General features: G+C 43.8%; 2 protein-coding genes across 2 annotated transcripts; both read right to left on the reverse strand.

Moving 5' to 3' along the window:
• Positions 1-906: 906 nt before the first annotated feature.
• On the reverse strand, positions 907-5121 carry LOC115052998 (extracellular calcium-sensing receptor-like). Its single transcript, XM_029517534.1, has 9 exons — positions 4997-5121; positions 4367-4661; positions 4125-4211; positions 3585-3854; positions 2976-3179; positions 2613-2879; positions 2113-2340; positions 1897-2020; positions 907-1820 (listed from the first exon to the last, which is right to left on the reverse strand). Exons 1-9 carry the CDS (start codon positions 5104-5106, stop codon positions 907-909), a joined length of 2499 nt encoding a protein of 832 aa, XP_029373394.1. The 5' UTR covers positions 5107-5121.
• Positions 5122-6826: 1705 nt separating this feature from the next.
• On the reverse strand, positions 6827-11152 carry LOC115052780 (extracellular calcium-sensing receptor-like). Its single transcript, XM_029517109.1, has 9 exons — positions 11028-11152; positions 10606-10900; positions 10359-10445; positions 9832-10101; positions 9415-9621; positions 8992-9267; positions 8417-8644; positions 7830-7953; positions 6827-7740 (listed from the first exon to the last, which is right to left on the reverse strand). Exons 1-9 carry the CDS (start codon positions 11135-11137, stop codon positions 6827-6829), a joined length of 2511 nt encoding a protein of 836 aa, XP_029372969.1. The 5' UTR covers positions 11138-11152.
• Between the last annotated feature and the right edge of the window lie 4127 nt (positions 11153-15279).

Below are 15279 nucleotides of genomic sequence, written 5' to 3' on the forward strand. Positions count from 1 at the left end.
ACAAAGATACGAGGAAGAATAAGTTGATATATGAAAACGTCCACATAATTATCCTCCGTTTTAAACCTTATCTTAGCCCAGTTGGTAAGTTTCATCACGATGCCATCCTCTTTTATTGACTGGCAGAATTGCTCAATACAAGACACCACCCATTAGGGCAGAAGAAGTCAGAGGGGTTGGGTCTAATATGTTCATTTAATTTGACATGATTTGTGCTTATGCTGAATTAATGGGTGCACTTTTGAAACTGTCTCTCCAAGGCCATGCTGGTGTCCTTTAAAATTAGATTTTTGGACGGCTAGAATGACTGAGGTTGAATTTTGTCAGGTGATGATGGTCAGATTCTCTACCAACTATGTCAAATAATATGCTGAGATCTTCATACTGACAACAACAGCTGTTACTTGATGATTTCTCTGCTGTGAGAAGATTCATGTTCTGCTGTTCAGTCCCAGTGACTATAAAAATAAGCAGTAAGACAAAAAGTAATGTATGAGACCATTTATTTCAATAACATTTCTATGTTGTTTACTGTTTCGATTGATGATAATTACTTTTGCAAAATAGTGTTTTACTCACTTTTCAGTTTTATTCTTAATTGGCCCAGTGACAGGAAATCATCTGTTATTACAACAAATGCTCCATAATCCTATATTTAAACATTCATCTCAGACATTGTGGTGGATCAGTGGTCCAACAGAACGTGGTTCATAATGAAGTACTCTTACATGATGAAGTATGTATTTTACCCCAAACCATAACATTTACTTTTGGAGTATTTATATTAGCATTACAACATGTTCATAGGGTCAACAATTTATTTCAAAAGTCATGTATGTCTCCAGTATGCTCCTGTGGCTCATATAATCTCCACTCTCAACTAAGTTGGAAGCTCATTAGCTAATTTTATGACTTTGTAGTAGTTCGACCCATGATAGCTTTCTTTGTGTTCCTCTCTGGTCTCAGCAGGATTATGTAACATTTGGGTCCAAACAGGGCCAACAAGAGACCAAAACTGGAGGCCAGAATGGCAAATACCTCCACAGCATCTGCATATTTACCAGGTGAGCTGACATAAGCAGGAACAAAGGCCACCCACACAGCACAGAAGATCAGCATGCTGAAAGTGATCAGCTTGGCCTCATTGAAGTTATCTGGAAGATTTCTTGCCAGAAATGCCAGCAGGAAGCTGAGGAGAGCCAGTAAACCGATATAACCCAGTAACACTGCAAAGCCAATTGTGGAGCCAACTACACACTCATAAACTATCTTGTCATTGTGGTATTGGGTGTTTTTATGAGGAACTGGTGAAGCAGAGACAAGCCAGGCAGTGCAGATTGCTGCCTGAACAGAAGTTAGAACCAGAACTGTCCCTCTCTGCTGAACAGCACCAAACCACTTCAGACTGGCTCCACCTCCTGGTTTGGAGGCCTTGAACACAGCCAGAACCACCATGGTTTTAACCAGGATACATGAGACACAAAGGACAAAGCTGATGCCAAATGCTGCATGTCTCAGCTGGCATGTCCACAGTCTGGGATGTCCAATGAACAGCAGTGAACACAGAAAACACAGTTTAAGTGACACTAACAGCTGAAAACTGAGTTCTGAATTGTTTGCACGGACTATTGGTGTTTTGCGATGACAGATAAAGATGCAAAGAATGACAGCACAGATAAATGTACCCAGCAATGATGTGGCTGTCAGACAGATTCCCAGAGGCTCATGGTAGGACAGGAAGTCTATTTTCTTCTGTGCACAGTGGTCACGCTGGGGACTGGACCAGAAATCCTCTGGACAGCTGATGCATTCAGTGGAGTCTATGAAGAAAGAGACAATGTGTGCATGCATGTATTGATATGAAACATAAAACTGAATTTAAAAGTGAACACCCACCAGTCTTATTGCTGATCTTCCCCTCAGAACAAAGGATGCAGTCAAAACAACACTCAGGTTCCCCCTTCTTTCTGGCCCTGCGGGTCCCTGGAGGACAGCTCTCACTGCACGCTGACCGAGGAGGCTGTTGGGGAAAAATAAATGTATTCAGTGTTATTAAAGTTAGAGCAGAATTATAATGTAAAAAAGAGAGGTGTTGCATAAATGACAAGTTACCTTTTTGGATACAAAGTTCCAGTAGACTTTGTCCTCATGAAGAGTCAGTTCTTCACCTTTTAGGGCTGATTTTTTAACTTCTCCCACATTCTGAACTTTAATTCCTCCATCAGGGAGCCACTGCCAGTTCATGATGTCATAGATTGGTAAGACATCACCATTCTCATCAAACGACACTTCATCACCAAATGAGGTGGTGAAATTCACCTTTTGCAAGTAATATACAAGCTATGAAATCAGAATGAGGGATAAATGAAGAAAAGAAGGATTATATGATAAAACAGCATGAGCATTGTAGGATGTAGTATTCAAAAATATAAATGCTGAGGACACTTTTGCGCATGCCATCAATAATACCATGTACCTGCTGAAAAGAGATAAAACTAACTTCTACTTTCCATCATTTAGACAAAAATACTTTCAGTACATCATATTGCAAATGAAATAATATAAGAGCAATGCTTTTACATTAAAAGGTGAAGTGTAAATTGATATGTCACCTGCCAGGGCTCCAGTCTCTGTAAATCACCACAGCTGTTCCCACTGAAAGGCCCTCTGCCTGGCTCACACTGCAGCAGCTCATGAAGAGCATATGCCAGAGCGTACACAGCTTTGTACACATTGTACTCTGGTCTGAGATTTAAAATGTCCAAGAACTCAGTCTGCACAGTCTCTAGATCTTCTTGTCCAGTACATATTGCTCCTCCAGCTTCCACCCAGCCTGATGGAGGTGGTGCAAATCTACATTTAAATGTGTGTTCCCAAAACTGATTTACCTGAAACATATTACATATTGTGTGTTAGAAGCAACATCAAGATATGAGCCTTGTCAATATTATGCTGCTACTTTTGACTCTCACCACACTTTTTCCAATACTCTGGTTGTGGTTTAGGTCCGGCTCTATTTGTAACAGGAAGTCCCTCAGTCCTGGTATTTCTCCTCGTCTGATGGCGATGCCCAGTGTTCCCCCCAGGTACGGCATGAGGTGGGGGGTCTGGAGCACAGCAGCTGATGTCCAGGCTTCACTGGCCATCCACTGCAGGCCTGTCACATTCTGCCTCACCACCTGTACATTGGTACATATGACGTGTTTGAATTCATCCATGCCAGGCCACTCAAGGATTATAAGATTTACACAGCTGACATCATTCATAGCTGAAATCCTGCATTATGAGCAAAATGATATCAGCTGTGTTACGCAAATACACACGATTTTGTCATGATCTTATGCAGAGAGGTATAAGAGAGTGGCAATGATGGCTGGTAAAAGCTTTATGGATTTGTTTTCGATGATCCAAAAGCACTCTGATATACAGTAACTCACCAGGACTGGTCCCAACATGTTTGAGCTGTCCAATTATTCGTACAAGTTATTGTCAACAACAAACTTGAGTCTTTCATTTTAACTAAACTTTTCACAAACTCTTTACCATCAAATTAAGACATAATCAGATTGCATTTTTAACCTAACCTCTTTCATGAGGTCAATCATGTGACCCTCATGTGCAAACACAATGACAACACGAGCTGCGGATTTCTTCATCACATCTACAATCCTCCTTAGTTCAGCTGGATCATCTCTCCAGGGCAAAATCTCTGTGTAGGCCAGACAACCTCCATCAGCTGGACTCATGTCAGACTGGAAGGATCGGGCAGCATGAAGTCCATAATCATCATCACTGATCAGCAGACCTGCCCAAGTCCAGCCAAAGTGTTTCAGAATCTGAATCATAGCTCGCACCTAAGAAGACAGAGAGGAGGGAGGATTAGTGCTCAGGCTGGAGTAATGTTTCCCTGGAAATCCTGGGAACAGGCTCCACGACGGTGGCTGTTAAATTATAGATTTCAAGCATTGAGATCTGACACAGAACAACTTCATCAGTGAGGTAAATGTTGTTGGTAGTAAACAAATTATACATATATATGACAGCAGAACAGTGATCTGATGAAAGCGTATAACCACACCAGTGTGTTATATATTTAGTTTTTTTATTTCCTACTAGAATTTTACCTGGAAAGCGTCACTTGGGATCGTCCTAAAGAAGGATGGAAACTTTTTCCGGTCACTCAGGCAGGAACATGTGGAAAAATAACTTACCTATAAAAAGCAGATGACACTATTTAAAACCATTAAATGCCTTTAGCGGTTGTTTCACTGTTCTAAGTGCTTCTTTTTTTATTTATTAGCAGAATTTGAATATGAAATAAATGATCAAAAAGAGTGAATATAAATGGTCAGGCAGAAAAACTTACCGTAGGCACTCGGTACAAACCTAAGACAGCAGAGATGGCAATAGAACGTGTAGAGGAAGAATCACCCACAATCCCGAGGACTGGAGGGGTTCCTTCACAGGACTCATGAATTATAACTTGCTCCTCTTGACCACTGGTTAATGACAATGCTGCACGGAATCCGATTCCTAGTGTATTGCAGTTATCATACACACTGTATCCCAGAGTGACATTCGGGAGCAGGTTGGGGTTTCTGTTGAGCTCATCAATAGCAAAGGCCATGGTCTGGGTCAGCCTAAATCCTATGACATCAAAACTAACACACGAAACATGCCGATGTTGAAACACGTTGACTTTTTAAAAATATGAAATGATACAAATGAAAAAATAACTGTAAATACATTTATATATGTTTATACACACATTTTTCATAACAAGGAATTTAAAAAAACAAAACAAAACAAAACAAAACAACATTTATATTGACAACCACAATTTCACAGAAAAAATATACAACAAATAAATTGCAAGATGGCTAAAATACAAAATATAATTTTGAAATAATATTGGCTGAGAATCAAAACATACACTTAATTGAAAGTTAGGACTTTCCCCGCTGTCTGCTTTTAGCTGTTTCCCTGACAGACTCACCCATGGCAGGTTGGCTGCTGTGGCTCTGAGGTAAAAAACAGGTCAGACTGGGTAGAAAAGAAGTTCATTTCAAACAACCCACCAATAATCACATCTCCAGCCCTGTGCATCCCATTCAGATTAAAGTTTCCCTGTAACCGACAAGAAGAGGAATAAAAAGAGGAAGATGCAGCAGTAGAAACGAAGAAGAGCAGGAGCAAATTTGTGTCTTTACATTCCCTCATGACTTTGAGTTTCTTCTGAGCCAAGCCAGTTAGCTTCCTCACTGTCACCCCCTTTTATTGGCTTGTATTGCTTAATCTTGCACACCACCAACCAGGAAATAAAGGGAGGTGGGGACAGGCTCAAAAATGCATTTCATTTGATATTTGTTCTGAATGAGAATTAATCTGGTCATGGAAACAATTCTCTGAGGCCATTTTGCATCCCTTTTATCACCACAGCCAAATTTTGAATGTAACCAGGACATTAACTGCTGTGGACCCTAATTTGTGGAAAATTATGAAAACAAAAAGATCAAAATCATAAATCTGTGTAGAACCTTTGCCCAGGATTAATTCTGTAGTGGGCTGGTCAGTTTTAGGTTCCTCATAGCCACTATATGCCAGCTATTGTCCTATTTACATATTGCAACTACTGAAAAGAAACAAGACTAGGGACCCTGCACTCAATCAATAAATGGTTAATGGCATACATTTTAACATATTTTCTGATACTGTATTTATACATTTTAATCCTTTACATGTAACATGCATATCTATGTCTTGTACACACTCTTTTCAGTCCTTTACACACATCCTTGGTGGTCGAGACCTTACATAGTCATTACAATCCTTCGTGCTGCCCATCTGCATGCTGGACTCTCTCATCAGTTGGAACACAACACAACACAACACAACTACTTACAATGGATATCAGGAAATGCATTAGCAGTTATTTTTAGCTATGCTGAAAATACACTGTGTCTTGATTGCTGGGAGAAATTCATTTTATGTGCTGCTAGTGTCAGAACCAGAAAGTAAAAGGGCAAGAATGAATTTTTCCAGACTTCCCTCTCCTGTCTCAAACATTTTCCTTTCAATATGAAAGGGGCTGTTCCCATTTAAGATACACAAAACAATTGAACAATTAATACTAAAAACTGTCCTAACCCTGAATGTTCTCTTGGAAAACTCCCCTTGTGTAAAATTTGACAGTTGAATGGGCACGTGTATCTCTGAAACATGTTCACATCAAAGTCAGGTGTGTTGCTTCTGTAACAGTGTCACCAACCAGGTGATGATGGGCGGGTTCTACGCTGTGATCTTCATACTAATGATAACAGATGTCACTTGTTGATTTCTCTGTATGTTAGAAGCTTTCCGTTGTGCTGTTCAATCCACTGGAAACAATGAGACAAAAACAGTGTAATGATGTATGAGACCATTTATTTCAATAACATTTCTATGTTGTTTACTGTTTCGATTGATGATAATTACTTTTGCAAAATAGTGTTTTACTCACTTTTCAGTTTTATTCTTAATTGGCCCAGTGACAGGAAATCATCTGTTATTACAACAAATGCTCCATAATCCTATATTTAAACATTCATCTCAGACATTGTGGTGGATCAGTGGTCCAACAGAACGTGGTTCATAATGAAGTACTCTTACATGATGAAGTATGTATTTTACCCCAAACCATAACATTTACTTTTGGAGTATTTATATTAGCATTACAACATGTTCATAGGGTCAACAATTTATTTCAAAAGTCATGTATGTCTCCAGTATGCTCCTGTGGCTCATATAATCTCCACTCTCAACTAAGTTGGAAGCTCATTAGCTAATTTTATGACTTTGTAGTAGTTCGACCCATGATAGCTTTCTTTGTGTTCCTCTCTGGTCTCAGCAGGATTATGTAACATTTGGGTCCAAACAGGGCCAACAAGAGACCAAAACTGGAGGCCAGAATGGCAAATACCTCCACAGCATCTGCATATTTACCAGGTGAGCTGACATAAGCAGGAACAAAGGCCACCCACACAGCACAGAAGATCAGCATGCTGAAAGTGATCAGCTTGGCCTCATTGAAGTTATCTGGAAGATTTCTTGCCAGAAATGCCAGCAGGAAGCTGAGGAGAGCCAGTAAACCGATATAACCCAGTAACACTGCAAAGCCAATTGTGGAGCCAACTACACACTCATAAACTATCTTGTCATTGTGGTATTGGGTGTTTTTATGAGGAACTGGTGAAGCAGAGACAAGCCAGGCAGTGCAGATTGCTGCCTGAACAGAAGTTAGAACCAAAACTGTCCCTCTCTGCTGAACAGCACCAAACCACTTCAGACTGGCTCCACCTCCTGGTTTGGAGGCCTTGAACACAGCCAGAACCACCATGGTTTTAACCAGGATACATGAGACACAAAGGACAAAGCTGATGCCAAATGCTGCATGTCTCAGCTGGCATGTCCACAGTCTGGGACGGCCAATGAACAGCAGTGAACACAGAAAACACAGTTTAAGTGACACTAACAGCTGAAAACTGAGTTCTGAATTGTTTGCACGGACTATTGGTGTTCTATGATGGTGGATGAAGATCCCTACAACAACAACACAGATAATGGCACCCAACAATGATGTGGCTGTCAGACAGATTCCCAGAGGCTCATGGTAGGACAGGAAGTCTATTTTCTTCGGAACACAAAGGTCACGCTTGGGGCTGGACCAGAAATCCTCTGGACAGCTGATGCATTCAGTGGAGTCTATGAAGAAAGGAGTTCTGGTTCGGGAAAGTGTTTCAAATTATGTTTGTTATGAAGCTCAACTTAGATATTTAAAAGTGAACACCCACCAGACTTATTGCTGATCTTCCCCTCAGAACAAAGGATGCAGTCAAAACAACACTCAGGTTCCCCCTTCTTTCTGGCCCTGCGGGTCCCTGGAGGACAGCTCTCACTGCACGCTGAGCGGGGAGGCTGTTGGGAGGAAAAAAAAAAGAACAACAAATGTCTGCCATTGTAACTTTTATACATTTCTGTGTTGATCCATCATTATCCTGTCTCCGCATTTTGTGATGCCTATTCATGTATATAATGGTAGAAATTTGTGAGTGTTGCCAACAACAGCTTTGCAAAAATCCCTCCATAATGTTGATTCCTACAAGTTCCAGCTTTTGCCAAATGACACAATCACATTCCCAATCATGATAGAAAAATATGGTTGCATTATCAGATTCAATTTAGCCACAAGATAATTAAAGGATGGATGCAAACAGGTAATAACAGATTGGTTTTCAGACAGGCCACTGGCCTGAGATCTGAAGGTACATGTAATCTTCCACTTCAGTAACGGTTTTAAGCAGTCATGCATTGGTTGCCTTTCTTTACCTGATTCCAGGCCACTCGTTAAACAACAGAAATCTAAAGAAGCAGAAATAACCTTTTTGGATTCAAAGTTCCAGTAGACTTTGTCCTCATGAAGAGTCAGTTCTTCACCTTTTAGGGCTGATTTTTTAACTTCTCCCACATTCTGAACTTTAATTCCTCCATCAGGGAGCCACTGCCAGTTCATGATGTCATAGATTGGTAAGACATCACCATTCTCATCAAATGACACTTCATCACCAAATGAGGTAGTGAAGTTGACTGTTTCCAGGTAATGCACAACCTATGAAATCAGAACAATTAATATAGAGACAAAAAAAAGCATGAATTAAAAATAATTCCTTTGTTACTGTCCGTCGTGTACACAGCAGGACGTTCTATTCATTTTAGACACGACACCTATTACCGCATGAAATGGTTTACTCCAGTAATAACACAAAATACGAGATAAAGAGAGCTCTGAGTTGATAATACCAGAAGCAAATGAGGGGAAATACCTTCAGCTATCTATATGGCATTTTAAAATGGTGATCTAATTAGATTTGTTCTTAATTTTTTTTTTTTTACACCAAACGCTTATGTGTAAGAAATACTATCAAACAGGCATAAATATTTCTAGTAGAAACACACCTGCCAGGGCTTCAGTCTCTGTAAATCACCACAGCTGTTCCCACTGAAAGGCCCTCTGCCTGGCTCACACTGCAGCAGCTCATGAAGAGCATATGCCAGAGCGTACACAGCTTTGTACACATTGTACTCTGGTCTGAGATTTAAAATGTCCAAGAACTCAGTCTGCACAGTCTCTAGATCTTCTTGTCCAGTACATATTGCTCCTCCAGCTTCCACCCAGCCTGATGGAGGTGGTGCAAATCTACATTTAAATGTGTGTTCCCAAAACTGATTTACCTGAAATATATCAAATATTATGTGTTATAAAGAATATAACTTCAGTGTCACTGTTTTAAAAACGATGAAACACTGTTTAGCAGTGACAAACAACGCAAATATATTACTTTTGTCAATATCACATTAACACAGCGATTTTTGACTCACCACATTTTTTTCGTAAGTATTGTTGTGGTTTAGGTCAGGTTTAATATTTAACATGAACTCCCTCAGTCCTGGTATTTCTCCTCGTCTGATGGCGATGCCCAGTGTTCCCCCCAGGTACGGCATGAGGTGGGGGGTCTGGAGAACAGCAGCCAATGTCCAGGCTTCACTGGCAATCCACTGCAGGCCTGTCACATTCTGCCTCACCACCTGTAGTTCATAATCATATAAATCCATCACGGCATGTCACTTCAGCAGCACCTAGTTTCCATATCTATCATTACAGCATATTATGAATTGCTAAGAAATCATGCTAGTTGTGATGTAATTTAAACATTAAAACAATTTTTTGTTGATAAAATACTTGTTGTGTCATGTTGTATCTTTTCAGGATTCATTAAGTTGTATTTCAAGCCTAACCTCTTCCATGAGATTAATCATTTCACTGTAATGTGCAAACACAATGACCACACCAGCTGTGGATTTCCTCATAATTTCCACAATCCTCCTCAATTCAGCTGGATCGTGAGTCTGAGGCAAAACCTCTAAGTAGGCCAGACAACCTCCATCAGCTGGACTCAGGTCAGATTGCAAGGATTGTGCAGCATGAAGTCCATAATCACTATCACTGATCAGCAGACCTGCCCAAGTCCAGCCAAAGTGTTTCAGAATCTGAATCATAGCTCGCACCTAAGAAGACAGAGAGGAGGAAGGATTAGTGCTCAGGCTGGAGTAATGTTTCCCTGGAAATCCTGGGAACAGGCTCCACAACTTTGGACATTAAATTCTATTTTTTAAGCATTGAGATCTGACAAAGAACAACTCCATCAGTGAGGGAAGTGTTCATGGCAACACACGAAAGGAATATATTCTGTTTGCAGTTAGGGGATGTTGTTCTTGATCTTTTTTCTTTTTTTAAGCTGTACAAACTTTTGTTGTACTTTCACCTGAAAAGCATCACTTGGTATCGTCCTAAAGAATGATGGAAACCTTTCTCGGTCGCTCAGGCAGGAACACGTGGAAAAATAACTCACCTGTAAAAGACACAGGCCATACATTCTGAAATCTTTCAGTGCCTTGACAGGCTCTTTGAACTCTGTAGGACTGACTGCTTCATGCTTACAACTGACCTTTAATTTGAAATTAATTCATGATGATTCAAAAGAATTAATCAAGTCAGGCAGAAAAACTTACCATGGGCACTCTGTACAAGCCTAAGACAGTCGAGATGGCAATAGAACGTGTCGAGGAATCTTCACCCACAATCCCGAGGACTAACGGGGTTCCTTCACAAGTTTCAGGTATTATAACTTGATCCTCTTGACCACTGATTAATGACAATGCTGCACGGAATCCAATTCCTAATTTGTTGCAGTTATCATACACACTGTATCCCAGAGTGACATTAGGGAGCAGCTTGGGGTTTCTGTTGATCTCATCAATAGCAAAGGCCATGGTCTGGGCCTGTTTGAATCCTAAAACATCAAAACTAACACAGAAAAGATCACAGTTTACAAGAGAAAGACACAACATGACACATTATTATACAATTATATAGATTTTTTCACAGTAATAATAAATAATCAGTCTTTTGCTGTTTTTCCTGAGAGACTCACCCATGACAGGTAGGCTGTTCTGGCTCTGAGGTAAAGAACAGGTCAGGATAGTTTGGATCAAAGTGCATGTGAAACAGCCCACCTAGAACCACATCTCCAGCTTTGTGCATCCCGTGGAGATGAAACCGCCCCTGTAACCGACAGGAGGGAGAATAAAGAATTGAGAACGCAGAAGAGGAAATGTAGAAACACAAAGATACGAGGAAGAATAAGTTGATATATGAAAACGTCCACATAATTATCCTCCGTTTTAAACCTTATCTTAGCCCAGTTGGTAAGTTTCATCACGATGCCATCCTCTTTTATTGACTGGCAGAATTGCTCAATACAAGACACCACCCATTAGGGCAGAAGAAGTCAGAGGGGTTGGGTCTAATATGTTCATTTAATTTGACACGATTTGTGCTTATGCTGAATTAATGGGTGCACTTTTGAAACTGTCTCTCCAAGGCCATGCTGGTGTCCTTTAAAATTAGATTTTTGGACGGCTAGAATGACTGAGGTTGAATTTTGTCAGGTGATGATGGTCAGATTCTCTACCAACTATATCAAATAATATGCTGAGATCTTCATACTGACAACAACAGCTGTTACTTGATGATTTCTCTGCTGTGAGAAGATTAATGTTCTGCTGTTCCGTCCCAGTGACTATAAAAATAAGCAGTAAGACAAAAAGTAATGTATGAGACCATTTATTTCAATAACGTTTCTATGTTGTTTATTGTATTGTTTGATGAGCATTACTTTTGCAAAATAGTGTTTTACTTCATCCCTGCTGACGGCCAGAGGCGGTGCTTTCAGCACTGAATATTCCGTTTGCGCATGCGCACTTCGAGTATGTATACCAACAATATCACGTGTGACCTCTGGGTGACCCGGAGGAGGCCATATCTTCCGGTGTCACCTGAAGCTCATTTCCTTTTCTTCTCGCGCTCAGTTTGCTTTCGGAAGCACTGAGCCGCATTCGGCCCGCTTCACTACAGCCACCTTCTTCCGTCGCTAGTAGTTCCGCGACCGTCTTCGGTCGGAGCAGCGACGGCGATATCTCTCTTTTTTTCTATTAGTCGTATTGAGCTCGCGTGGATACCGCGACACTCTCCCGCCGGTAAGGCAGTACCCTCACCCCCTCCCGGGACACGGTGAGTATATTCTTATTTCTTTGCAGCTACTTTGTTTTGCTTATTAACTTCCTGTCGGTGACGATGGCGTTCGCGCATCCTTCTCCCGGCATATAAATTACTTGCTCGAGCTGACGTCTTTCGCTCGTTTACCTACTTGGTGGGTTGCGTGAGCGCGTCCCAGTGGCCAACATGGATTCTCTGCTAGCGGTAGCTTATACCTTCATCCGCAGATGAGTGTGGTTGTCACTCTGTTGGTACAGGCTGCGTGCGCGCTGCCTCCCCCCAGCACACGGTTTGCGTTTTATTAATTGTAGCGTCAGCGCTCCAGTTAGTTAAGTTGATTTGTTAATTAAATTTGAGAACCCTGATTGGGTAAGGGCCACAGCGGTGGCTACCTTTGTTTTGTAACAGCTTCTGCTGCTGATTAATTTCTCTGTTCGGGCTCCTGCTGATATAGGAAGCTTCCTCCCTTCAGCATACAGTTCCCACACTTGGCCTGCCCATAGCGTCCGCGCTCAGGTTGCCCAAGTGGTCACTGATTTCTACTGAGCCCATTGCCTGGCACAGGCGACGTACGCGCCCCCTCCCCCCAGTAAAAGGCCCCTATAGGACAGCAAGGCAGGAGCACCTAAGCAGTCTTGGAGCTACCACAATGGAAGACTCCCATCTCTGCACAACTTATGAGGCCCCTCTCCAACCAGAGGATGGCCACGACCTCTGCCCCACATGCCTTGGCCCTGAGCACCTGCGGGATGCACTGTCCGACAATCCCTGCATGAACTGCAGCTACTTACCTCGAGCTGTGAGGGCTGCAAGACTGGCAGAGATAGAATATCCAGAAGATGGGCGTGACTTCCCCCCATCGGGCCAGCCACCTCCAGACTCTCTGAGACGCTTCAAGCGCCAAGCAATGGCGGCGGCGGCCGCACCCCCCAGGAAGAAGACAAAGTCTGATCATAGCAGGCTTTCGTCTAAGGTAGAGCAGCTGTCTGCTGGGCTGGCCCAGATGAGGTCCATGCTCGCGGACCGCCAGCCTGACGCTTCCTTGGAAGCTGAGGTAGCACCCTCTCCTCCAATGCCAATGCTGATACCTGAGGAGGGTATGCTCTCCCTAGCGGCTTTCACGATTACTGGGAGGAGCCAAGGGAGGGTGGTTCCCAAGCCTCTGACCAGGGTTCCCACTCCTCAGCTCAGAGTTCAGTGACCGGAATGGAGAACAGCTCAATGCGTGCTATCATTCGCATGGCCCTACAGCGGCTGCACATGGATGTACCACAGCAGGCAGAAGCAGCACCAGCAAGTGCCTTCTTCAAATGCAGGCCGGCCCCCACTGCCTTTGCTATTCCCCACTCAGAGGACTACCTGAAAGAGTTGCAGGCTTGTCGGAGGAACACTAAAGCGTGCTCCCGTCTCTCTGCAGATGGGCGGACCCTGGCAGCCATGCACGATGCAGCGAGAGTTGGCCTGGATTGCATGCCAGCCATTGAGCCCACCATTGCCTGTCTCCGGATGAAGCTCTGCGAAGGGATGCTAGGTGCCCTCGACCCCAGTGTCGGATCACAGATGATCTCCTCACAAGGGCCTACGATGCTGGAGCATGGGCTGGTCACATGGGGAACTCAATGTCACGTCTCATGTTGGCCCTCTCAGCTTCACTACAGGAGGGTAATGTGACTGCTGATTCCATCACCTTTTGTGATGCCTCACTGGAGGCGTTTGGCCTTATGTCCAGAGAGATTGGAAGAATGATGTACATTCTGGTTCAAGCTCGTCGCCAGGTTTGGCTTTCACAGTCAAACCTGACCAAGACAGCTAGAAGAACCCTGCGCAACCTCCCGGTGGAACCAGGGGAGCTATTTGGCCCGGCAGCGCAGGAGGCACTAGACTGTACCATCCAGGCCGGACAGGCCAGGCAGCAGCTTGCAGGCCTCAGGCGAACGCCCCCTCCTGGCAGGCCCCCTGCCAGCAGGCCTAGGGGCCCCTTGGCTGCCTCTCACACCCGCTTATTTCCAGCAACCCACCCCACTGGCTGCCATAATGTCCAGTGTCCCGCACAGAGACCGGTCAGGGAGTTGCAAGACCCCACCCGCATGCCCTCCAGACAACTTTGTGCCCCAGACCCTGTTCGTCCCCTGCTCGGACTCCTAGAGCCCAGGGGGCCAGACACTGAGGCCTTGGGGCTGGCGGTCGGGTATTTCTCGCATCAGCAGCTCCAACAGTGGGCTGCTCATGCTTCAGACCCGTGGGTACAAACTTCAATTCCGCCGCCGGCCCCCTACATCTGGCCGGGTCTGAAAGACTTCCATCAGTGACCCAGCAAAGGCTCTTGCACTGGACCAGGAGTTATCCGTCCTCCTGTCCAAAGGGGCCATCGAGGCTGTGGCTCCTTTGTCACGTCCCAGAGGGTTCTACTCAACCTATTTCCTTGTGACAAAAAAAGACCAGGGGCTTTCGCCCGATCTTAGACCTCAGAGGGCTAAACAGATTCATGAAAGTCATACCCTTCCACATGCTGACCATAGCAGAGGTCCTGCAATCTTTAGCACATGGAGAATGGTTCACATCCATCAACCTCAAGGACGCTTACTTCCATGTCCCCATCGCTCAGCAACATCGGCAGTTCCTTCGCTTCACCTATCAAAGCTGCCACTGGCAGTTCAGAGTGCTGCCCTTTGGGCTCTCCCTCTCCCCAAGGGTGTTCACGGGGTGTATGGCCACAGCCCTTGTGCCTCTCCAGTGTCAGGGCATGAAAGTCCTTCCATACTTGGACGACTGGCTCGTCTGTGCGCCGTCTCGGGCCCAGGCGTCACAGGACACAGCACGTCTCCTTTACCACATGGCCCACCTCGGAATCAGGGTGAGCTTGGAGAAGAGTTGCCTGGTGCCGTTACAGACCAGATCTTTCATTGGGGTGACATTGAACAGTGTTACAATGACAGCCAGAACATCCCCCCACCGGGTCGACGACATCCTCCACCTTCTTACCCTATTCCAGGAGAGCCGCCAGCTGACCTATGTTACATTCCTTCGCCTCTTTGGCAAATTTCCATTTCAGCGGTGGTTCCCCTGGGCTTGTTGTCACTGCGCCCCCTGCAGAGATGGCTGAACAGTTTCCACCTGGACGCCAAGCA

This window comes from Echeneis naucrates, chromosome 13, assembly GCF_900963305.1.
Source record: "Echeneis naucrates chromosome 13, fEcheNa1.1, whole genome shotgun sequence".
Taxonomy (NCBI): domain Eukaryota; kingdom Metazoa; phylum Chordata; class Actinopteri; order Carangiformes; family Echeneidae; genus Echeneis; species Echeneis naucrates.